This window comes from Brienomyrus brachyistius, chromosome 1 (genome assembly GCF_023856365.1).
Source record: "Brienomyrus brachyistius isolate T26 chromosome 1, BBRACH_0.4, whole genome shotgun sequence".
Taxonomy (NCBI): Eukaryota; Metazoa; Chordata; class Actinopteri; order Osteoglossiformes; family Mormyridae; genus Brienomyrus; species Brienomyrus brachyistius.
In genome coordinates, this window is record NC_064533.1 from 11880023 (window position 1) to 11904281 (window position 24259).

Here is a 24259-nt window from a genome sequence, read left to right on the forward strand (position 1 = left end):
AGTACGGCAACCCAGGAGGGCCAAACAGAATCCGCGTAGAGCTCCGCTTCATTCATATTTCATAAAGCCTGAAGTAGTTTCTTCTAACATTTTTTGCGTTGTTGTTGTTGCTGCTTTTTTGTGTGTTGGGGGGGGGGATGTCATCGTGTTTAGTTTTGTGTTTTGGTTAAGGAGAGCAGAATTTATTTTCTATGCGAAAAAAATAAACCATAATATTAAGCCAGGTAAAATAAATATGGTGAAATGTTTAGAAAAATATCCATACATATCATCAATCTGCTCCTTCTACTTTTTTGTGAACCTGGGTAATGCGTACGTTCAAATGTTTTTGTATAATATTGTTGTAAATATTGTAAGCAGATCATGAATAGCCTAAAGTTTTTTGTGCAAATGTATATATACTCAGAAATCCGCTTCTACAAAGAAAACCCTAGTTTAACTTGTGGGATAAATATAGTAACTATAAAGAATGCGAAAGAGTACAAAACTTCGCAATGCATAAACAAATATTGGAATGAAACACAGTTTGAATAAGTATTCAGCCATTAGAGGGCGCCATAATACTATTGTTTTGGCGCAATCCCCACCCCAAACAAGGAAGCCATTTTTAATTACAAGGTTTGTCATATAACAGCGTTTAACTGGTTTGTAACGGTGCTTGTCGAACTCATTCCATTGAGCGCCGTGTTTGCTGGTTTTTGTCCCAACTAGACTCTCATTTAATTCGATTATTTCTGATTAAATTCCGACTGATATTTATCTTGGCATTTCTTAATATTGATATTTCTTTACGTTTCAGGTTTTATAGTGACAAAAAGTCAATTCACTATGGAAGTTCAAAATTACAATTATCATAATAAATTACTTTATCAAGTATATTACTTGATCTTTAAATTGTATTATATATTTTAGAAACTGTCACGTTAATTTGAACTATGTTAACTATGTTAATTTGGACAATGTTGAAGAAAATGAACGAATCCCGTTTTATAAAGCAGTGGCTTAGAATGAGACACTACATTGCTATAATGCGTACCCATTAATAATTTCAAGTCCTTGATTTCCTTAGATATGTAATTAAACATAATAATTATTTTATATATCAATAATAAAATTAAATAATATTTAATCGAATAACAACATTCTCCAGGAATACTATGAAATTTCCATTTAAATTCTGCGAAAAAACTCATTCTTAAGGACCTCGTGGCGCAACGGTAGCGCGTCTGACTCCAGATCAGAAGGCTGCGTGTTCGAATCACGTCGGGGTCACGACTAATTTTTCCAGTTTTAATGTGTGTCGTTTAAAGATGGGTATAGCACAAAGATGATTCAAAGTACCAAAAAACAAGAACCACCTGATGGATCAAGTACAGTCGGTCTAATGAATAAATACACATACAATCTTGATAGTGAGTAATGGAATTTGGTTTGTCTGTTTATATAATCAGTGTTTATTAGGCTGTTGTCCTTAAAGGTAATAGTTTCATCATATTTGCATAGGGTGTGTTTGAATAGGATCCGCTATGGAAGATAGATGGATGGATGGATCAATGGACAGATGGATGGATGAAAGAATGAGGACACATATCTGAGGAGGAAAAGACCATCAAATGAATGCACCCAGACCTGTGGCGAGCAGGAAAACACAAAATGCATGATTACATTTGTTAATAATATATATCAAAAGTGGACAACCCTGATTCTGGAGTGCCGGTATTCAGCAGATTCTTCATCCTACCCACTTTCTGATGAGCTGTTCTCTGGTGTACAGTAACTCACAGGGCAGGATGCTGCCAGACACCAGCACTCCAGGATCAGGGGTGCACCTGATGTATATATCAGGGATATACACCTGGTGTATATCAACATGCTTTACACCTGTAATTTATGGGATAGGTCCTCGGCACAGGACAACATACCAAAATTTATTTAATCAACACTCTATGTTTAGATAAGTCAATGATACTATTTCTCAAACAGCATTTTGACTAAAGAAATGTACACATCTAAATATTTCACCAGAGCAATGCAGGTGCATTGTTTATTTTTGTAGACCTTATACAAACAAAAAACCCAAACAATGACAAAAGGGGAAAAAAAAGCAAAATGATTGCAAAGGTGAGTACATTTACAAAATATATATTAAAAGTAAAAAACAGGCCTAAGTCCGAGTATAACAAATTAGGTTGCTTAGACGGTGACTCAAATAGATTATCGAAATTTTCCACATTCTTTCTGGGAGTTTTTTCCGCCACAACACTATCAGTCACACTACCAGTGTGACTGTGAAAAAAAAGTCTGAAAGGTGCGCAGGACTGAGGTATGTATGAATGCGCTCTTGTCATGTTATCAGATGGGAGCAGCTTAGAGTTGTATGTATTATTGCCATAAAATGCACGACTTGTATAACTTCGAAACTATTCGTTTACACACAAAACAAATACAAAATACGGTTTACTAATCGGATTAACGGAGCTAGTAATATTATTTGAGAAACGCTTTCCTTCGGCGCTAATATTTCCCCGCACTTTCCACCAATGGCACGGTCCCCTTTGGCAAGTGAGCGTCCAATGGGATGTTGCTTTGTTGGGGGGTCGAGTCTCCCCCTTTCTCACCACAGTCGGCTGCCATTGGTCCAAGGCTGTGAGCCTGTTTGACTGTAACAGTGAATTCGAAACCAGAATAAAAGGCTAACGCATTTACTTATACGCTTCGCGGTGCGAAGAAGAAGAAAACACGTGTTTTAAGGAGGAAACGAAAACGGTTTAATTGCTGCTAAAGATAAGTTTTCGGCTTGCTGGCTAGCTTTCCTTGGCTGTGTCCGTTGCGCTCCCTAGAAGAGGCGCCAGTTAGCCTGCTCGCTAGTTACTGCTGCGTTTCTTTTTTTGTTGTTATTGGAGGGGTGCTGAGCGCCGAGTTGGTCTTTTGAAAGAGATCGATAAATAATAGACATGTCGGAATTCCTGGAAGACCCGTCGGTGCTCACTAAGGATAAGTTGAAGAACGAGCTGCTGGCGAACAACGTAGCCTTGCCGAGCGGCGAACACAAGAAAGATGTATATGTGCAGCTGTACCTGAAGAACCTGACCGCGCAGAACAAGAGAAATGCGGCTCCGGACGCCTTTTCCAGCGACGAAGACCTGCCTCCCCCCGTGGTTTCTAATAAGAGCCGCTCTGGAAGGGTGAGCGCTAGCGCCTTTTACGCGGTTTAGTGTGTGTATTGGTGCCCACGTGTGCTTTGCGGGGGGGTTGTTTTGCCGCTTGTTTTTAGCCGGGTGTCCGAAACACGCCAGCTGCTGCCCTAAGTGCAGTAAATGTGGTACCCCCCCCCCCCCGCAAACCGGGATCGTTTGGTTGGATGCTGGCGCTAAGCAACGACGTTTTAAATGGTGATTTGCGAGCACTGGGGAGGTGACACCAGCCGCGAAAAGCGCCGATGCGTAATCCATAGTTTGCTGCCCAGTATATCTTTTGCAGTTCTCGCAGTAAGCAGATTAATCGCGAGTCATTGTGCCCGTTTTCCCATCTTGGCGGTGATACGGGCTGCTTCTGACAAACAGCAGTGGTTTGATTGAATCATGCCGAAAGCTGTCAGTTTCCCGCTTAAAATACTCCGCTGTTGCCGAACATTTGCGTATGGCCAAATCTGTTCTCTCGCACACAGTGATTGATATAAAGTTATGCGGTGTTTTAGTGATTGATCTGTGCGTGCAGATCACGTTTCACGCTACAGAGATGGTTATTTGAGGTTGCGGTTGAGTTTATCCGCCATCGCGGACCGTTTGCTTCGGATATAGACGCGTTTTTTTTTATGGTGGGACCGCTTTCGTGATCTCGGCGATGCTCTCGGTCCACCGGGAGTATCTTCGGACGGGGCTGCTGGTCAGAATCCCCGGGAATTTCGGTTTATTCTCCCCGATCGGTCTTTGAGTCAGGCACCCAAAAGTGCCGGTAAAAATAGGAATGGAATCTGGCGCCCAGTCGGGCTCCGCTATGTCCGTGTTGCCTGATTTTTCTGAATGACGTTATAATGAGGTTTAGAAACTCACGAATAAAATCTGAAATATGCAGTAAAACTGATACTATCACTTGCCATTATGAACTGTGTTCCGTTCACCTGCTTAGTGTTAATTTTTTTTCCGGAGTGCTACGCCAATTCCGTATAAATGCGTTATGTATCTTTTTTGCATAAATATTTTGATATTGAAAGTTTAATTTTGCGAACACCATCATCAGGCAGAGCCTCCGTATTAAAACAGAATTGTACAATGAACTAAGCTGCTCCGTTTCCATTTCCGGCAATAAAATGTTATGAATTTCATAGTTTCGAGTTTTTTTTGTTTGTTTTTGTAGCATTTTCTGTTAGCATTTTGTTTTTTTTCTGTTTCCACTCTTGTAGTTTCATCAGTCAGTGTTGCATTGCTGCTGCTTGGTGACATTGACAGCGAAGGTATTCCAGGTGTTGAATGACAGCGATGAGTTCCATCATAGGTGATGTTTGAATGAAACATTCCTTCTTCCTACAAGAGTGGGTGGAGCTTTACTAGTCTTTCACTCCTTAGTATTTCTTCCTTTTTAACACGCGTTGCTCTTAAGCAGTTTATAGCCGGAAACAGTGGTCAATATCAGTAAGAACCCTTTAGTGAACTGAAATCTCCCCATGTAGCCAGTGTTGGGGTGAAAGCTGTTAGGTTGTGATGAGTGAGTTTCTGATCCACTAGTTCGGTTACTGGCCAGTCATGGAAAGTCGCAGAGCATTTTAAACTTGTACAGCAAGTTTAGCTTGGAGAGAGGATGCTTGCTGCTGTGTGTCACACTGATCGTCTCTTGATTTCATGGTTCTTTAGGTGCAAATATGTAAACTATAAAGTTTATAAATAAAGTTTCTTTATTGAGGAAATTCTTTGCCGGGAATTTGTTTCAACTGCCAGTTTTTCATGTTTTCTTTTTTTTTTTTTTTTTTGCTGTTTTTTTTCCCCTATTCTGAGTGAACAGGTCATGGTGGTTCTCAGTACTGCGGGAAACGGGCACCAGTAGTGGGACTCGAACCTGGAGCCCGCAGGGTTGTGTAGGTGACAGGTGTTGTATGGGAGTGTATTTTCCATTCACTCGTGCTCAACTACTTGGTAACACCCATGAAATACTTCAGATTTGGCTGATCATAGGATTTCAAATCGATTTCTTTTATGATTGCATTCACTGGGCAGTGAATGAATGTGGTTTTAGGACCTGCCTACCACCGTTGTCGCAGACACTTTCTCATTAGTGCAGTAACTCAAAAAGTATTGAAGGAATCTTTTACAAACCGGCATACATTTTGTATGATGAATTAGATCCAGTCCAAGTCTAGTGTAAGGGGGCTAGAGAGAGATTGGGGGTATGTGGGAGGAGTAGGGATTAGATGGGGTGGGGGAGGGGCGGCGCGGGCATCTGGGTAATACATTGTTTTCATTCTGGCAGCATCAAGTTCTGTTCTTTCATTTTTATGCTTGGAGAAATTAACTTTCAAATTGCACTGTTTGATTCATGAATGTTTCAGTGAGATTAAATTATAATATTCAAAATACACGTGATAAAACTATTTTTTTATTTTAAATGTAATTAATAATAATTAGTGATCGTATTGAAAATTATATTTATCATTATATTTAAAAAGATTATTCAGCACATGCACAGCAGCAGTGTGATGTGTGTAGCTTCGGTGTTAAAACCTCATCGAGCGCACAAAGGACTGAAAAGCTGGCTGTTTGGGGAGTCTCTGCAGGGGAATACCGGTCCTCTTTTGAGCCCTGTGTTAAACTGAAGCAGGCATGTTCCTTTCCAGGCCTGTCATCTGTTTTAATGCTGAGCTGCTTGCGTATTGGTGTTGCTTTAGCTTCAGTGTTTTGTCGTCCATATTTGTGGTAGCTTTTGAGTTCTTTGCACTTCATTATTTCTCTGGAACACTGAAATAATGGCGGTGGGACAGTTTGCAGTGTAACCCGAGTGGTGAGGCAGGGCCAGCTGTTGTTGCGTAACTGTGTCCGCGCTGTGGCTCACTGCCTGTAAGCAGAGGTGTAAACCCAAGCGGCCCCTTAAACCGCACGTGCCGCAGAGCCGCTCTGGGGGGCGGGCCAAGCCCGGATAGGGGTCAGCCTAAAAATGCCAGCACTTTTTCAGACACTTGCTGTTGGGGGGGACTGATGTGGGTCCACTTGGCTTCTCAGTGGACAGTCCAGTGAGCTTCAGGGATAGGTTGTTTGTAAGGGTTTATCACATTATCCTAGGTTTTCAAATATATATTTTTTTGGTTTGTTTACTGCAGTTGATCCCGGTCTAAAGTGTTTGTATGGTGGCGGGTGGGGATCTGTCTCTCCCCATCTGTAAGGCTTCACCTTAAACTGCCTCTTTGGAATGCAGCACTGGTGATACTGCCTGGTTTTTTCCTGTTCTTAGTTTGGTTCAAACAACAAGCTGAGGCCCAGAGCAGCCCCTGCCAAGAAGCTCACAGTCCCGTCCGGGGAGGGCAGCTGAAGCCCCTGCATGCTCTGTGTCACTGAAGGAACCGCATGTGTTTGATTGTGTTTAGTGCTTTCTCTGACGATTGTGGTGGTGTGATGCGCAGTCAGTCTGCTTTGAGCTGTGTGGCACAGCGGGGGGGCTGTTCCCCCTGGGGGCCAGCAGGTGGCCGCCGTATGTCTCAGATCACATGACAGAAATGGCGGCAGAGAAGCTCCACTTCCTGGGGGTCAGACTTGCTTTAGAAACTCATCCGTTATCGGGACCCTAGGTTGAATCCACCTGTTATTTACAAGCATCCCGTGATGCACAGAGTAGTTTACAAGCAGGTTCAGTCATTTCATTCCCATTCAACTGCAACACCTTAAGCAGACAGTTTGCCAGGAGCTTCTGCCGCGGGGCTGAAAATGGCTCGAGGTCAAGGTGTGATGTTTCAGGCACTGCTGCGAGAGCCGCGAGCGGAACGTGTATCGGGTGGAACTCCGGAAACTCCTTCTCTCTAATTATGACTCACACACCTCCCTGCCTCCTGCCGTTGGCTGAGCTCCAGCTCTCAACCGCTGGTATCTTCTCTACAGAAAGCCACAAGGAAGACGGACAAACCCAGGCCAGAAGATGTGGATGTGACGGACCTCACCGACGAGGGCCTGAAAGCCCAGCTGCTGAAATACGGCGTTAATCCCGGTCCCATCGTAGGTGAGTGCCACCTGTGTATGCACATGTATGCGCTCGTTAATTTAATTTCTTGCCCTCTCCTGCTACCGGCGTGATGTTTCTTCACGCTCGACCGCTTAGGCCTGCATGTTGTCGCCCTTATCACTGCATCTGGCTCATTCCTCAATCCCCTCGCGCTGTCGTTGGCTCCTCCACACAGCCTCCACCCGCAAACTATACGAGAAGAAGCTGCAGAAGCTGATAGACCAGGGTCCCCCCGAGGCCTCGGCCCCCGTCGCAGCCCCACCGAAGCCAGACAGTAACCAGAACGGCAACACAGATTCCGACCAGTACAGTGATAAGGAGGAAGGTGGGGGCGCAACGCAGCAAAACGTATTCATGTAATAGTATTTTTGAAATATTATTATTCATTATGCTTGTCCTCCCCTTTCCCAGAGGAGCAGGCGGCGCCAAGCCTGGACCCAGAGCCCATCCCAGAACCAGTCCCCGTGGTGGAGAGGCCCGTGAGGAGCAGAGGGAAGAGCTCAGTCAGCTTGCGCAGCAACCGCCACGGAGCCAACAGGGTAGGTCCCCATGTGTAGGAGGTCATGTGACAGCACCAGCCCAAAGGGGCGGATCCACGCGGCCACGCAATTCTAAGGTCCACATACCCGCATGGGTGAAGCAGCACCATTCTCGCTTTTATGTCAAGCCGACTGCTTTGGTGCCTGAGTGAGCCAGTTACTAGCCTTACGTGACGTGCGCTCATGTCTCTGCCTGCGTCCTCCCCCTAAACGGAAATGAAAACAGTGTGTTGTTTGTACCGAGCCAGAAGTTTCTGGCGAATGGGAGCCGTGGTAGAGCTTTGACGTAGCCCACAGAGTGTCGGGGGCAGGGCATGTTGCTGGGATTGGTGATTTTCCTGACCTATCAGTTTTTATCCTCTCAGAAGTTTTTGGGCTTCACTGTGCCACAGTAGTTGAAGACAGTTAACAGTTTCCGGTCCAAGACAAAGGATCACGTGGTGCCCTAAGCTAAAAATGAACATCATTTAAAATCCATTAAGCACCCCTGTGCTTGTGGCAGGTGGCTCTGTGGGTAGCACTACCTCAAGGTCATAGGTTTGAATCCCACCCGCAGTGTGTGTATAGAATCGGCATGATCATCACGTATTGCACAGGCTTCCTTCCGGTGGTTTGGCTTCCTCCCAAAGTCATGCTTTTGGCCCACTTTGGCATATCTGACTTGTCCATTTGTCTGTGCACATCCATATATGTGAGTGTGCACTTGCAGCCCATGTGTGGCATTTCCCTGCTTTGTTCCCTGTGTTTGCTGGGATGAGCTCCAGCTTGGTTAATTATAAAGAGGCCAGGAGGGTCTGCATCATCCTGGACTCCAGGTCTTCTGTTACAAAGGCGTATTCTGTGGGTGATCTGGAGGCTCTTTGTCCCGCTGGCCTGCAGGGAGGAGGGTGAACACTAGAGTGATCCTCCGTACTGGCGGTTTCTCCGGCAGGCTCTCAGCCTGACCGTGGCTGCGGCGCCAAGCCGTCCCATGTGCGTGAGAGATGGCTTTGTGGGTAAGATATGGGATAGACCTGTGTGCTGAGTGATGTGTGTGTCCTGTATGGTACTGTGGAGAACGAGGAGGAGGAGGAAGAGGGGCCGGAGGAAGCGGAACGGTGGCCAGAAGAACAGCCCCCCCTTAATGTGAAGAGACACCCACGGACACCCCAGCACTGGAGGGATCAGACCGTCCCTGCTAGTGATGACACTGTAAACGCCCTCCCTCAACACCACCCCTAAGGCTTTGAGCCTGTGCACCGGGTGTAATTGGGTTCATGTTGTAGAAGGGTTGCTGTGTCACTGGGGTGTTTGGAGAGCGCTAGCTGGAGGACCACTCCCTAGGTATCACCCCCCACCACCACCACCCAATGAGACTTCATTATTACATCCCAGAATGAACTCTGCTCTTCCTGATGCCGTTTCCCTCCCCCTTCAGGACATGTCTGAGTCGTCTGCTTCAGAAATGGTCGTCCCCCCTCGTACACTGACTGGTTCTCGCTCTTATAAGCAAGATTGCCCGGTGGGTTCCTGGTCCACATTCCTGTCCCTTTCCAGCTGTCGTACTGCCTTCTCCTCCCAGTAACTCCGTTCACTGAATTCTTTATTCCTTGATTCTTTGGCCTGTGACTCTGTGTTCCTCCCAAAGAGGGTCCCACGGGCGCCAAGGTCCCCTTTGCCCGCCAAGCCGTCCACACCTCTGTCAGTGACGCGTTCTGACCGGATTGCGTCCCCATCTGAGGCGCCCCGGGCTTCCTTCACGTTAATGTCACCCCTTCAGCGGGAGGCGGCGGCCGTTGGCCTGGAGTCCTGCCCCCCTAGATTTACCCACAAGGATTCCCCCATAGCCAGTTTCTCCCAGGTACTGGGGTGGCGAAGATGCTGGTTCTGGTGGCGCAGAAATTCCTAGATGGTCTTGCTGGGGCTACTGTGTTTTTTCCCCCCACGTGTCGCCTTTGTGTAGTTGCTGTCAAAATAGTTGCAGAAGTAATTTGCTGGTTTATTTTAAGTATTCATTCAAAGGGTAATCATTTTAAAAGTGGGTTACACCTGGATTTTATGCTTTTGATTCTTGTTTTGTTGGATGGGTGTTAAACGATTGTGGTTATGATGACAAAGAAGTAGCTGCCTGTTTGGGCAGTGATGCTTGTCACCTCACGGGAATTAATTTTTCATCCCGTGTTTCACCTCAGCACCTCTCTAAAAGACCCCTTCATCGCCCCCGGGGCCAGACCCCCTCAGATTCCCGCGATGAGTGCCGCAGCTCCCGGGGAAGTGATCAGAATATCCACCACACCCCTTCCTCTACCCGGATGGGTGTCAGAAAGGTGTCTGATTTGTAATGTTTTGTAGGTCTTCTGTTGTTTGGTTCGGTGAGGTTGTGTAGCCTTGTGTTGCCTTTGGTCAGGGGGGGTTGCAGCCTGACACCGATGACAAGGACACATCTGCACTGCCTGCCCCTGAGCGTCCGCAAGCGCATCTGCAGTCCCTGCTCAACACTGCGCTCCTAGAGGTGATGCTCTGTGTTCACGGCCCCCGGTGCAAAACCTTGCGTCTGCTCCCCTTGGGTCCCGGGTCTCCCTTGTCGGTCACATGATCCGGGCACGCTAAAGGTTTCCTGTCTGCACTTCTCTGCTTCCCACCCCAAAACAAACGGGACTTTGTGAACAGAGGGGCCTGAACCCCAGATGTTCACTTCTTGAGCAGGAGGGCTTGGAGAGCATAGACCCCAGCAAGGCCTCCCAGTGTGGATGGAGGCAGCAGAAGATCCTTAGCACGTTCACCCCCGAAAGGCTGCAGTCCTGGCCCTGTACACCTGTGGCTCAGGGGGCTGGACGGGTGAGTGTCCGGGTAGGGCGTCCGTAAATGGTTGGGTTCCACTGTGAGAGCTTAAGGAGACCACAACTGTAGCTCTTTAGGCTGGTTGGGTGCTGGCCTCCTTAGAGCAGGGTATCATTCAGATGTTTTTTCTATACCAGTACCAGAACGATACCTTGATTTTGATACCAGTTCCTGAACATTTTTTTTTTTTTTAATCAGTACGTTCTTAAATCTGTTTCATCAACAACAAAAATACATTAAACATTATAGCACTTAACTTTTATTTAGACATGTCATTTTGTAATGATTGGTTAGTTACTGGGGGGATTGGTCATGATCATACTGGGAAGCCTTTATTTATACGCTGCCTGGCCAAAAAAACTCACCGTTTGAGTTTTTCGTTGGATCACTTTTAGCTTTGATCATGGCGTCATTTCCACAGGCTCACGCAACATCTCACCTTTTATTTTCATCTTGATTTGCATTACTTTCCCACCAAGACCCCGTATTGACAAGTGAGTTGAACCACTCCATAAGGCCTCCTTCAGAACATCCCAAAGACCGTCAATGAGGTTAAGGTCTCAACTCTGTGGTGACCAAGTCATGCGTGAAAATGATTCCTCACGCTCCCTGAACCACTCTTTGACAATTCGAGCCCAATGAATTCTGGCATCCTTGTCCTGGAATTTGCCCGTGCCAACAGGGAAGGAAAATTCAGTAGATTCAGGTACTCAGTTGACTTTACTTCATTGCTGCATGACGTTGCTGAGCTGTAATAATGATCCAGTCATTGGCTCTTAAGTATTTGCGGATGTAAATTCATACGGCGACCTTTTTTTGGCCGGCCAGTGTATTTTACCAGGGCTCTCGAGTTTGGGGCACAGCGTGTGCCTCGCGGTCAGCACGTGACGCTTTACAGCCCTGCCTCCTGCTTTTCTCAGATCTTGCTCTGCCACTTCCACCTTGTCTGCACTCCGCATGTGTGCGCATTCATGTAATGACGTGCTCGCAGTGGGATCGCATGCAACAAATGCCGTTTTCTGATTGGCCGGTGGGTAACTGTTGACATAACTCGGGACTATGAACTTGGTGAAAACTCCACACCGTATGCCTGCGCCTCGTCCACTAATTCCAGGAATAATGGGACGCGAGGTTGGCGTTATCTCTCAGCGTGAGAAACAAGGTGTGGCATGGGAGCGTGTGAACTCACGGGAGCATGTGAACTCACAGTCACCGTGTGAGATTGAGGCCCTGGTTTTACTTGTATGACCCGGCGACATGTTTATAGTTCATAAATCTGCCCAGCAGATCGATCTTTCATTTATCACAAAATAAACGGTGCAACATTATCCCTAAAATAATTCTGTCTAGTTGTCTTTTTTTCCTGCTCTTCCGTGTACCATCCTTTTTATCGCCGGTGCGTGTGGTCAGGCAATCACGCGTGTATCACTGCAGGTGCCTCCGAGGAACTGAATTAGACCGACTTCCGACGACATCCATCTCCAGAAATGGTCATAAAATGAGACTAAATGGCCGCAGCCTGGAACCCCGTGAAGCCACACTTTTGATTTCTTAGGCATTTCTAACACTACGTGTTTAGCATTACGTTAGGCAACCAATCACCAGCAACTTTAGATCTCTACACAAGTATGCTGCAGGCTACGCTAAGATTTACTGTTCGTATCGGAATTTGGCACCAATGCAAAATGAATTTTTCGATCCTCGACAGGATTGGAGCCTTTCAGTAGGTACCACAAAAGTTCCCGAGGTTGGGTACATAGCCATGGGCCTCCCAGCCTGTTGGATGGTTTGAATGTGTCAAAGTGAGACTCACCGTCCCCGCACTGGGAGGCGATTTTGATCACGCCACCATAGCATTCTCCTCACACTCTGCACGTCTACGTCGGCACAGGTGGATGAGAGACCGGCAGCAGCTCTGCAAACACCTACAGCAGATGGCAAGGACATCTTGAAAGAGATGTTCCCCAATGAAGTCGGTACTCCCACGGGCATCACGTAAGTCACTTCTCTGTTACCGTCACGTTGGATGTACTGCTCTCACTGCATCGCTCGGATTCCGTCTTAAACCATGCGGGGCACTTGCACAGCAACCTAGGATGTTTGCATTCTGACCTGGCAGCAAGACGTGATGTGTGGTGAGCTCAAAGGCAGGCCTCATCATGCTATAGGTGGTTCCAGGGCTGATAGAGAACCTGCATGTGTGGTGATAGTGAAACTGGGGAATCTCGCGGAATGAGCTCCGGAAGTAGCCTTCCCAGTAGTGCCTGTGCGTAGGGCCCTCTTCGGCCCTGTATACATTTGTTTTTAAAATGCATCTTGGATGGTTGGGTCATAAGTGGTCAGGCCTAAGTATAAGATGTATTGTGACTGGAACCACTTGCCGATGTGGTGTGGGACACGTTAGGCTACATGTCTTTTGTAGCGTGCTTGGGGCAGGAAGGAAATCTGAGTGGTCAGCTGGACACCTTGGAGGAGCAAGATAGACGGGTATAAAAGGAGATGCGTCTCGGATGTTCACCTGTAGTCTGATCGCTCAAGACGCATTTTAAAACCAAGTGTAAACAAGACCTTAGAATCAGATTCAGAGAACTTCTGTTATCCTGGAGGAAATTTAAGACGGTCACCGTGGTCTTGATTGACCACAGCACAAATTGGTCTTATCAAGAGGACCCACCATTCTGGGTCGAAATGAGTGTTTTGTTTTGCTGTCAAAACTGCAAATATGTGTGCATTACTGGTTCTGCATTCCAGCCAGCTGAACTCTCACTTGATTTTATTACCCGTCTCCACAGCGCCACCTGCAGGCGGCCCATACGTGGGGCTGCAGGGAGGCCACTGAAACCCAGCGACTTCTGGCTTGACGAGTCCCTCCTGCATCAGTCCGAGCGCCTGGAGAGCCGCTCCTACATGGAGAGCCGCGGCACGCCACGGCCGCTCCCTCTGCTCTCCTCATCTTCCAGGATCTCCACGGCGGCGCCCCCTGCTGGGCACGCTTGTGCACGGCGCTCCTTGCCGGTGTGGGTGCAGCTTCTGCTGCTCACCGTTGTGGCCGGCTTCCTCTTCTTTGTCTACCAGGCCATGGAAACCAACCATCTGAACCCCTTTGTCCAAGAAGGCGATGACCCTTCCCCATCCAGCAGCGCAGGAGGGAGCACCGCCGACTAAATCGCCCCATTTCCTGATACCCCCCCCAGTACTGTGTGCCCCTCCCTCTCCCACATTTCTCTTCATTCTCCTCCTATGCCCAGCACCATGCTCTGCTCATTGTGGAAGCCCCCTTCTTCCAGCCCTCCTCCCCACTCCCCCCCCCCCCCATCAGGACAATACCTCTACGTGACTCAACGGTTAAAGCAGCGCTTCCATCACGGGGCACGGACACTGTAGTTACCCCCCCACCCCACCCCAAACACTAATTTGCGTCTGTCCATCTAAATTCTCCTAATCCTTCCCCATTTCCCTTTGCCTTCATGTTCTCCTCCACTTGTCAATTTTTTTATTTTTTTTTTCTGTTGGGGTTAGTCTCCTCACTCACCGCCAGTGACGGTCCCTCTACCTGTGTGGGCGGAGCCAGCCCCGGCCCACCCTCTCAAAACTGCAGTGGCTTCCAGAGGAACACATGGACTGGGTTTATAGTGTCTGTCTTTTTATCATTGTCTGTGTGGGTTTCTTAGGGATGTTACATGTCTAAATTGGTGCCCGTGTGCATTTCTTTTTATTTGTTGTTCGTCTAAGATGCAACACGGTTTAATTGTGGAATACTGTCTATGCGTGTAAATACCAACAGATTAGGTTATGGCCGATCATTTTCTGCGAGTTTAATGATTAACCATTTAGCTGTTTTTGCTTGCAATGACACTCCAATATTTTTACCCTAATGTTGATTCCAGTTTAGAAATGCCCATTTCTGGGACTGCTGCACAGTGAGGTATTTTATATGAAACACAACGGCTCCTGCCGCAGTTAAGTTCTAGCAAAATTGCCCCCGTATCCCTTTAACATTCCCGTCCCCAGGGGGCGTGCCTCTGTTACGATGTCCGTTTCAGGGATGGGTGACACTTTTACATGGGACAGCCTGGTCGGGGAATCCCAGCTCTGCGCGTGATACAGGCACGATGACGTACGTATGCATCTGCAGCACTTAAGCCCTCTGCTGACCAAATTCTGTTTTGAAATACTGTCCAATGACTCTTTCTGTAGCCCCGCTGTTCATTCTTGATTTCTTTTCCCCCTCAAAAGGTTTTTTTTTTAGGCATGTTGGTCTCGGTCCTTAGAGGAACCAATCTGATGTGAACGCAGTTCAGGATGCAAGCATGACTGATCTCGCTCTTTTAAATCTGCATTGTTGTGCTTTCAGAGTGGTCTGCTACTGAAATGCTTGCATTTCTCTACCTGTGACTTATAACTGGTTGCCTCTCCTTATGGGCATTCCCCTTGTCGCCAAGGGTCACTACACAGAAGGTCCCCTGGTGAAATATGTTCAGAATGTGATCCTGTGGCATCCTGGGCCAGATTACCTGAAGTGCTGTGTTGGGATTTGTGTGTGTGAGTGGCCTGGCTTATACACCAGCCATAATGACCAGGGTAACTGATGAACTGACAGGTGCCAGTACCCACAGGAATGTGTAGGGATGACACTTCACTTATAACACTGTAGCACGATTGACCCTTAGTTTGTAACTTGCCCCCCCTCCCCCCTCCCAAGTGACCAGGCCTGTGTTATATCATGTGTTAGGTCCTGTCTGTCTCTTCCACTTACCCCCACTGAACACTGGCTGAACTGGTATGAGAAGTTAATGTCATTTTTGGCTTCTGTGTTTTTACTAACTTGGATCAAACGGTTCAGAAATCAGAGTGTACATTTAAATGGAGACATTTCTAGTTGGAAATGCTAATAAAATGCTATTTTAATGCATTGGGTCATTTACCCTTCTTTGACATGTCCTCGGTTTGGAATTCTGTGCCATAAACGGTTTAGGACAGTTTTTAGTCATTTAGTGCCTGTACTTTTGTTTTTGTAACTGCAGTATTTTTCTAATGTGTCTTCAGAAGGAAAAAAAAACAACTTTTTTTTAAGTTTGAAAAGTAAAACCGTTGTCTACTCGTGTAGAGATTGCAAAGTGCTGGTTTAACAGGAATAATGTGAAACTGCTTTACTGAGCTTTGCAGCCTTTTTGAAATTCTACAAATGTATTTAATGTTTCAGAGAAGAGGCCGGAGAGCTTGTTTCCGTTGGGTTTGGGGGGCTAGTGGCCATGGCTCGGGGAGTGTGCAGGGTTTTTAAACTGGGGTGGCTCTTTTTATTGTAGTCGGTATCATTTGTAGAAATCAAAATAAAATTCATAACTTAAATCATCTCCCTCCCTTTGTCTTCTTTTCATCCCTTCAGTTAGGATGTTGACAGTGACTGTTGACTAGACTGGCTTGAAAATGATTCACTGCGTTTCACACTTACACCCTTTTCTATGGGAACAGGATAGTGGGGGATTGCCTAACATTTATTATGTAGAATCCCATGGGATAGATGTTTTTTTTCCCTTCATCATTTGTGTACACAAAACCAGTTTGAAACCAGTGTCGATCAGTCTGGTGTCTTACGCCGTTCCTTCTGTTCTCTTAAGGTTGGATTATTGGCTAGTTGGCCATGACAAAACCGCTGAGGAAAAATGCTGTTGTCTTTGCAGTTGTAGTCATACAGCCAGCAGAGGGCAGTATAGTATATTGCGGAAATGAATTAATACTTCATGGTCTGCAGGAAAAAGCGTACGGTGACCCCGGATACTGTAGGGAGGAAAGCTGGTGCATTGTTGACGCTAACTAGCTGCATCTGTGTTTTAAACTCATCCAAGAATAGACTGTCCTCAAATCGCAACACTTTTACATGAGGGACTTTGTGTGCTAGTCTTAATCAATTATATTTAAATGTACCCGAGAAGCACATACGATGTGTTATGCTATATTTCGATTCGCTGAGAAAGAATCGGATATCCTTTAGAGCTCGTGACTGGTAACTTAATATGACTATTTTCCAAGCAATGGAAAAATAAATAATTAGAAATAAAATAAAGTAATAACGGCGTTCGGTCAGTGATAATCAATGATAACAAGCATATGTTTTGAGCTGTATCATTAAAGTTGTATAGTTGTAGAATATGATGAAAAGAACTGCAGCTTGAAGTGGAAGTTTTTAAAAGCTCGTGACTGATACTGTGTTTAGATATTTGCAGCCATTTATAGTTGTGCTTTAATATGTTTCCGTATTGGTCTTATTTTTCTCCATAGAGGTTTTATTGGGGCGGGAGATTACTAAACACTGCATTGGGACTACGATATTTTATTAAAATGTATTTGACCATATGGACCTCTCGTCCTTCACAGTTTCTTGGGCCTATCAGTCCAATGACCGAATTAACCTCAAAGAAATGTGATGAGGTCCCACCCACAAATGTAATCAGCTTCACGATTGGACGGGGGCTATAGTGACGTGTTGACTCTCCCTGCGTGACGTCAATGAAGGACAAATTGGTTTACCGCGAGGACGTCGGGCCTCTATCTGAGCCGCCGGTAACAGCGAAGCGGAGGCGCCATTTTGTGAAAGAGTCAGAAAACGTGAGACGCTCGATTTCGTTAATTGGTGTTTTTTGTTTAAATATGTGTTTTGCCACATTTATAAGGAGTGATGGATTTTAACGCCCATCTCCAAATCACTTTAACATTTGATTTGACCCTATGGTCTAAGCCGCTTCAATGACAGTAGGCTATTTGCTAAGCTAACAGATAGCCGGCAGCATATAATGGTGTGAAGTTTGATATTACTGTTGCCAGCTAGAAAATAGGTTTAATATGTGTAGTTAGAAAACGTTTCTCAAAGCGGAATAACGACGTGGATTCAGTGTAGTTGTCGTGTATGCATTACTTTGGCCTAAAAATGATTCTTTCCGCACAGCTCATTCCCTAGGATCATGTACCCGACCACACTGACACAGCTGGCCCGGGCGAATCCTTTCAGTGCCCCGCTGTTCACTTTGCAACAAGTCGAGGAGCCGAAACAGAGCTCCGTGAAGAATGGGCACACCACCCGGAGGCTGGCCGCCGCCGCAGTGGCTGGTAAGGCGGACTTCCTGAGTCCTGCCCGCACTGCGTCCGTGATACCGGCGTAGGAGGTCATTGCAGCTATAAAGCTGAAGGTGTGCAGTGGCTGGTCATTAAGGCTCGCGAGAGACCGACGCGGATTTCACAGAGTTCACCACCGAGCTTCAGGTCGTTATTTTTTTGTAAATGGAAATAGATAATGTTTTAATGAGATAATCATTGGTGGCAAATGTATGTTCGGGCCCCGAGATGGCTAGTCTGTAGCGCGTCTTAGTTTAAACGTGACTGGTGTTGTGCATTGTTAGTATACGTATCCAAAAGAATGACCTTCAGATTGGTGTTTTTGTCTGTGTTTCAAAGCCTGTATGTGCGGCCTTTGCTGTTTAGTGAGAGACGTGTCTCCCGTTAGCGACGTAGGACAGAGAAGGACAAAATATTTATTCGACCCCCACCAGTTTCACCGGTATGACATGGCTGATGGATGCCCGATTTCCCTTCTTTTAAAATATTTTTTAAATAGGCTCATTGACACTGAAGGACGAAACATCGAGGCGGCGTGACCCTCTCTGCATCACGTGCCAATAAGCACGAATTTCATTGGGTCTTGTGTTAGTAACGCGGTTCGACTCCAGTGACAGGCGTGTTACGGTGGGGATCGTGAAGTTTAGTCACTTCTCTGCAAGGTTTGACATTTTTTGTCATTTCAACATGATTGATCGTGCCGTTAAAATAAAGAGCTCACACATCAAGGCCACTTTGTCAATGTGATTAGACATTTTTGTGTTAATTTCTTATAGAATTGGCGTGGTTATAATTAGCCTCCAGGGCAATGGTTTTTGTCATTGACAAGACATGTTACGACAGTACCAGAGTACGTGAATCACCGCTGCATTTCTGGAGAGTAATTAGATCGTGGATGATCGAAAGATACCGCAAACAGAATTTGAGCTTCCCACTGCTTTTCAGAAGGGACAAATTGAGGATTTCATTCAACAAACCCTTCACGCTCTACTGTTGACATCTGTTTCCCAATGAATATAGCAATTAGTCCACATCTAAGAGTACAAACTCGGGAAATCTGACCATCTTTCCTCAGAGGAAGACAGCTGTGAATTCGGCTCTGCAAAATATTTCATCCTGTGTGGATTCGGTGGCATTCTGAGCTGCGGTACCACGCACACGGCTGTCGTGCCCCTTGATTTGGTTAAATGCAGAATGCAGGTCTGTCTTTGCATGGACTGAGGTCTAGACTACCAAATGCGTGGTTTGCGGTGCGGTGCCTCTATATGGGAACATATAGCACTGTGTGGCGTGCCGGATTTCCTGTATTACTAATGAGAGGTTTGTTTTACATCGGACACCCCCTCTCACCACCAGATCCATGAAATTGCTTCCCCGACTGATCATTTTCCATTTCAGTGCTGTGTGTCTTAGAACAATCTAGTTTCTAAAAATGGGTGTACTGGTTTGTTATGGATGACCAGGTCTTAACCTGCCATCAGGGGATTGTCAAAACTGAATGAACTGTGGCTGGTATAGAATGGCAGAAAATAGTGTTAGGGGTGAGTAAATGGATTCTCAGTGTAGGCCAGCATATATTAGCATATATCTGAGTGTAGGCCAGGTATTGCACAAAAAGCCGGTATGGCGCGGGCCCCCATTAATGTGTGCATGGTACATTCCGCTTATGGTCATGTGCCTAGAGGGCTCCAATAAAATCCGCTCCTTGCCAGAGAGGTAGCAGCATTTGAGTTTTGAATCTGTTTACTTGATCCTCTGCTTGTTTTAAGGGTTTGGGTGAGATGATTTATGGATTCCAAGTAATAAATACTTTCAGCTTCTAATAATAGCCTGCAGACTGCTCCCTATTACTAGTTACCATCAAAACACTGTCCACTTTAAATGCTGTAAGAATCCACTGTTTATCTGCCAATAGGCGATTGTAATATTGCCTCCTGTGAATATTTAACCCAAATACACTTGCTCTAAATCTGAACAGTTTTGGTAGAAAGTTATAATTAAATACCGTGAAATTTTATTGTCTTCCATTGGTCAGAGGTCACTGATGTAGTAGTGATACTAAGTTTGCTGCACTTTGAATTTTGCCCCAGCAGGAAGCAGCTCACTGTGATCCAGTAGCATGGCACGGGGCGGAAAATTTCTGGGAACTTTCCAGAAAATTTCCATTCCATGGGAAGTTAAGCTGGAGAGGTTAGAAGCTTCCCATGGGAATTAACAGGAATGTATGGGAATTAACAGGAAAATTCCCTGAATTTTGCAACCCTAACGTGTGACTAACCGCATGTTGCACGCGCGTGTCCCCCTTGCCGCAGACTCGGACGTGAGCTGCGAGTTCGGTTCTGGGAAGTACTACGCCTTGTGCGGTTTCGGGGGAATCCTGAGCTGTGGCATCACACACACGGCTGTCGTGCCCCTCGACCTCGTCAAGTGCCGCCTGCAGGTCTGTATATGAGCCACCGCTCACCTGGGGCACAGGTTTGCGTCCCACCGCACCAAAGTGCCACGCCGGTTAATTCTGATCCCACAGAGTGCAGACCACTGTGCTGTGACAGGCTGCTGATGCCGCCATATCCGTTTAGGTGGATCCCGCGAAGTACAAGAGCATTTTCAATGGCTTCAGCGTCACCATTCGAGAGGATGGCATGCGGGGTCTGGCAAAGGGCTGGGCACCCACCTTCATCGGCTACTCCATGCAGGGCCTTTGCAAGTTTGGCTTCTATGAGGTGTTCAAGATCCTATACAGCGACCTCCTGGGAGAGGTGGGTCCAGCTGCTGGGATGGGGAACAGTGCACAGTGGAACTGTTATTGCTATGGAGATGGGACCTTGGGTCAACTGAATTATTTTTCTTTTGTTGTATTTCAAAATGGTGCTCTTGTTTTAATGAGCCCCAGTGTGCCTCTGAATCTCCCCCTAGTGGTTCTTTGATATAATATGATATAGAGTAGACATAACTCTTCTGTTACCCGCCCCCAGGAAAATACCTACATGTGGAGGACCTCACTGTACCTGGCAGCGTCAGCCAGTGCAGAATTCTTTGCCGATATAGCACTGGCCCCCATGGAGGCATGCAAAGTGCGTATCCAGACCCAGCCGGGCTATGCTAATACCCTGAGGGAATGCGCCCCCAAGATGTATGCCGAGGAGGGCCTCTGGGCGTGAGTATCTTGCCTGTCTTCTCTTGTGCAAAGAGCTCAACACGTTCCTTAGATCCACCTCTAGGGGGTGCTCAGGTGCTGGAGTCACTCCACCCTCTTTGAGTTCAGCGGCTCCAGCCCTGGTGGCCCCCAGCAACTTGCCGGTTGTACAGTTGGAGGTGCTTGAGTCATTGGCGTGTGAGAGCAGTCCACCTGCCCCCTAGCCATCTGCTGCACTAGCACCCCCTGCTGGCGGGAACCTTCCAGTGCAGCTAGGCTGGGTAGCGGACAGTTTAAACTCACCTCCATCTTCATTTAGATGATGAAACAGACTACTTGAAGGTACTGATGTGTAATTGTGCTAAGTAGTCGTGGAAGGTATGGGTTAGTAATTTTCAAAGAAGGTTTGAAAATGAAGTGACCGAAGGCGTTTTTACATCGAAGTTTCGAAACTCGGACCAGGTTTCCCAGTCCCTGGGCTGTTTCGACCTGGGGCTTCTGTTTGGCCGATTTCATCACTTTCACACCACACAACAGGAAGTGAGACCTTTATGCTTAAGTAGGGAAGACTCAATAATTTTGTAGGTTACGCGATTTCATATGAAACCACACCACCACGCCGAAACCATGGGGGATGATTAAGTCATTTTGTTATTGGGGGATCAATCACGATCAAAGTGGGGACACAGTCTTTCATTTATGTTTTACTTATGACCTGCGATCGGTTCGTAATTCTTATTAAATCTGGCCACCAGATCAAACTTTCATTTATGTAGCGTTATCGCACTAAATAGCACTGGCAAGTTTTAAAGCCAGCACCGGTAATATTAGCCAATAGTATATTGGTTAGTGATCAAATTTTCTGGACCGTAAGCAGAAATGTATTATATTGATATATATTGCACTGAATGTAATTGGGGTACAAAAATAATTCCCGCTCAGTTTTTGCTGCACTACATCTTTTCTGCACTTCTGCGTAACTTTTCTGCGTAACGTCCATGTTGACGCTGGTGCTTGTCAGCAGCTTTTTTTTTACTGTAAGTAAAGAAACGGTGCCGAGTCTGGAATAGGGACTAAAATGGGGTTCCGGAACTTCCTCCGAGGAACTACAATCAAGGCTGAGTTCCTGTGGTGTGACCATGATAAAAGTCCCTGCTTCTGGAAAAAGGTTCTGGTTCCAGAGAAAAGTTCTGGTGGTGTGAAAGTGCCTTGACTCAGTCTCCTTGTACAAATACCACCTGTTCCAGGTGATAAACGTGTGTTGGGTGGTTCAGTGAAATGGACTGAATCGGTGCCACTTCCTACCCCTCTGCAGGTTCTACAAAGGTGTGGTCCCCCTATGGATGAGACAGATCCCCTACACCATGATGAAGTTCGCCTGCTTTGAGCGCACCGTGGAGGCCCTGTACAAATACGTGGTGCCCAAGCCCCGCAGCGAGTGCTCCAAGGGCGAGCAGCTGGTCGTCACCTTCGTGGCTGGATACATCGGTGAGTCTGGGGGTTGAACGCTAGAAACGGGGGTGTTATGTTTAGTTAGGAGCTGAGCCGTGGATTGTGTCCAGTTTTGGGTATGGTGTGCTGCCCCCTGCTCAGTGTCTTGGAGTGTGGGTGGCCTTGGTGTTGACCCTGGCCTGTGTTCCTGCAGCTGGGGTCTTCTGTGCCATCGTGTCCCACCCTGCGGACTCTGTGGTGTCTGTGCTGAACAAGGAGAAGGGCAGCACCGCGTTACAGGTGCTCAAGCGGCTTGGACCCAAAGGTGAGCTTCCGAAGGACTCCCACACCCTAACCTACTACTTCGGCTGTGGTTCTAGCCGTCGGTTTTTAGGCCGAAGTGTTCAACACGTTCCTTAGATCCACCTCTAGGGGGCACCCTGCTGCTAGAGCTGCCTTTCCCCTCTTGGGGTTCAGCATCTCCAGCGCTGGTGGCCCCCAGCAACTTTTTCGGTTGTACAGTTGGAGGTGCTTGAGTCATTGGCGTGTGAGAGCAGTCCACCTGCCCCCTAGCCTTCTGCTGCACTGGCACCCCCTGCTGGCGGGAACCTTCCAGTGCAGCTAGGCTGGGTAGCGGACAGTTTCACGAAAGCGGATCTCTTTGCCTCCCTTCACCTGAAGGAGTCTGCTGAATGCTGCATGTCCCTGTGCTCTCGCCCATCTCCCAGGTGTGTGGAAGGGTCTCTTCGCCCGTATCATCATGATCGGCACTCTGACGGCCCTGCAGTGGTTCATCTACGACTCTGTGAAGGTGTACTTCCGCTTGCCCCGCCCCCCTCCCCCAGAGATGCCCGAGTCGCTGAAGAAAAAGCTGGGCCTCACCGAGTAGAGCAGCTGCCTGGCCCGTGCCCCTTTCCTAACCCCCAGACACCAACAGACCGCACAGCTTTCATTTTTCTATATTTAACGTACCTCCCGCATTTCATGTCTCAGCTGCTATCTGCCTAGATGGCGCCTATGAGGAATTTGGGGAGAGGGGTCCCCCTGCTGGTGGACAAGGGAAAGGGCATTGGGGATCATGGTCTGGTTTTTATCACCTGTGTTTAGTTAATGTGGATATAATAATTAAAAGTCCCTTAAACACAGTGCTGGTGTCTTCCTTAAAAGAAAATCACAATGGTAGAACGTTAGCTCTGTGCACGAGTTGTAAGCATGTTCCGACAGTGTTTTTTATTTTTATTTATATTAATGTTCTCGCCAACTCTGGGTGCCGTTATTGTAGCATGTGAAGAAGCTTGTGCACAATCATAAATGTATTCCAAACAGAAACATTACGGTTTCCAGAGGGGAATTATGATTAAAAATGTACAAGGGTCCTATACAACCGGTTATCGGAGATGTTGGACCGGGTAGTATTTGAATGTCAGCCAACAATTTTCACGAGTCTGTACAGTAAGGTCTGCTACGTAGGCAACTTTGCGGTGTATAATAGATGATCTGACGGTATGTAAATTAGAAATTAAAGCAATGTGGTTTTCGATGTCATTCATTTTAAACAAGGTTTATGTTTGACGCTTTTTGTACCAGGGAGAGTCATACAGGGAGGAAACATATCCTCTCGCCTACTTGGAGAAGCTCAAGATCTTCCTACACCGTAGTGCTTTCGTTAATCATATGCGCCTTATTTCTGAAAAACAAGGATGATCAGAAAAGGAGGCATCAGACAACGGTAATAATGTTACTAGAATGATGTTTGAATCTGCGTTGAGTGTTTGACGCCTTCGTGTTGGTCCGAATGAGTGACGTGGTGCATCGGGATGGTGGTGCCGTTTTTTTGAAGAAGACCAGGCTTCTTAATGAACCTCAGTACATGTCAGTTTGTGTGTTACCACGAAATATAATGCTTTCGGTAGGATACTAAGCATTCGTCTTGTCCTCCATCTCATCTCGTGCTATTTGCCTCCCTTGCCCATCGATTTGGCCACGGCGTTTATAAATGTAAATTATAAAGAAATTTTCCAAG

The 24259-nt window shown here is 46.7% G+C and overlaps 2 protein-coding genes and 3 non-coding genes across 10 annotated transcripts; all 5 read left to right on the plus strand.

Moving 5' to 3' along the window:
• Positions 1 to 1200: 1200 nt before the first annotated feature.
• trnaw-cca (transfer RNA tryptophan (anticodon CCA)) lies at positions 1201 to 1272 on the plus strand. The gene has a single exon. It is a non-coding gene; the product is annotated as a tRNA-Trp (tRNA).
• A 1286-nt stretch (positions 1273 to 2558) lies between these two features.
• Positions 2559 to 15908, plus strand: tmpoa (thymopoietin a). 4 transcript variants are annotated; one of them, XM_049018421.1, is made up of 12 exons: positions 2559 to 3185; positions 7080 to 7197; positions 7376 to 7525; positions 7612 to 7739; positions 8799 to 8930; positions 9157 to 9240; positions 9367 to 9579; positions 9911 to 10045; positions 10126 to 10230; positions 10389 to 10556; positions 12451 to 12554; positions 13352 to 15908. In XM_049018421.1, exons 1-12 carry the CDS (start codon positions 2955 to 2957, stop codon positions 13722 to 13724), a joined length of 1941 nt encoding a protein of 646 aa, XP_048874378.1. In that variant the 5' UTR covers positions 2559 to 2954; the 3' UTR covers positions 13725 to 15908. The 4 variants fall into 4 exon arrangements, with proteins under 4 accessions (XP_048874378.1, XP_048874370.1, XP_048874385.1 ...); XM_049018413.1 differs by having other exon boundaries at positions 2560 to 3185; positions 8796 to 8930; XM_049018428.1 differs by having other exon boundaries at positions 2560 to 3185; positions 8796 to 8930; positions 10425 to 10556.
• A 493-nt stretch (positions 15909 to 16401) lies between these two features.
• Positions 16402 to 23381, plus strand: slc25a3a (solute carrier family 25 member 3a). 3 transcript variants are annotated; one of them, XM_049011834.1, is made up of 9 exons: positions 16402 to 16563; positions 16935 to 17165; positions 17503 to 17663; positions 18745 to 18869; positions 20249 to 20428; positions 20645 to 20826; positions 22121 to 22293; positions 22451 to 22561; positions 22965 to 23381. In XM_049011834.1, the coding sequence occupies exons 3-9, from the start codon at positions 17519 to 17521 to the stop codon at positions 23123 to 23125; spliced, it is 1077 nt and encodes a 358-aa protein (XP_048867791.1). In that variant the 5' UTR covers positions 16402 to 16563; positions 16935 to 17165; positions 17503 to 17518; the 3' UTR covers positions 23126 to 23381. The 3 variants fall into 3 exon arrangements, with proteins under 3 accessions (XP_048867791.1, XP_048867771.1, XP_048867781.1); XM_049011814.1 differs by lacking the exon at positions 18745 to 18869 and adding an exon at positions 19982 to 20109 and having other exon boundaries at positions 16406 to 16563; XM_049011824.1 differs by lacking the exons at positions 16402 to 16563; positions 16935 to 17165; positions 18745 to 18869 and adding exons at positions 17374 to 17392; positions 19982 to 20109.
• On the plus strand, positions 20865 to 21098 carry LOC125706204 (small nucleolar RNA SNORA53). Its single transcript, XR_007381926.1, has one exon. It is a non-coding gene; the product is annotated as a small nucleolar RNA SNORA53 (small nucleolar RNA).
• LOC125706198 (small nucleolar RNA SNORA53) lies at positions 22643 to 22878 on the plus strand. Its single transcript, XR_007381925.1, has one exon. It is a non-coding gene; the product is annotated as a small nucleolar RNA SNORA53 (small nucleolar RNA).
• Positions 23382 to 24259: the final 878 nt, after the last annotated feature.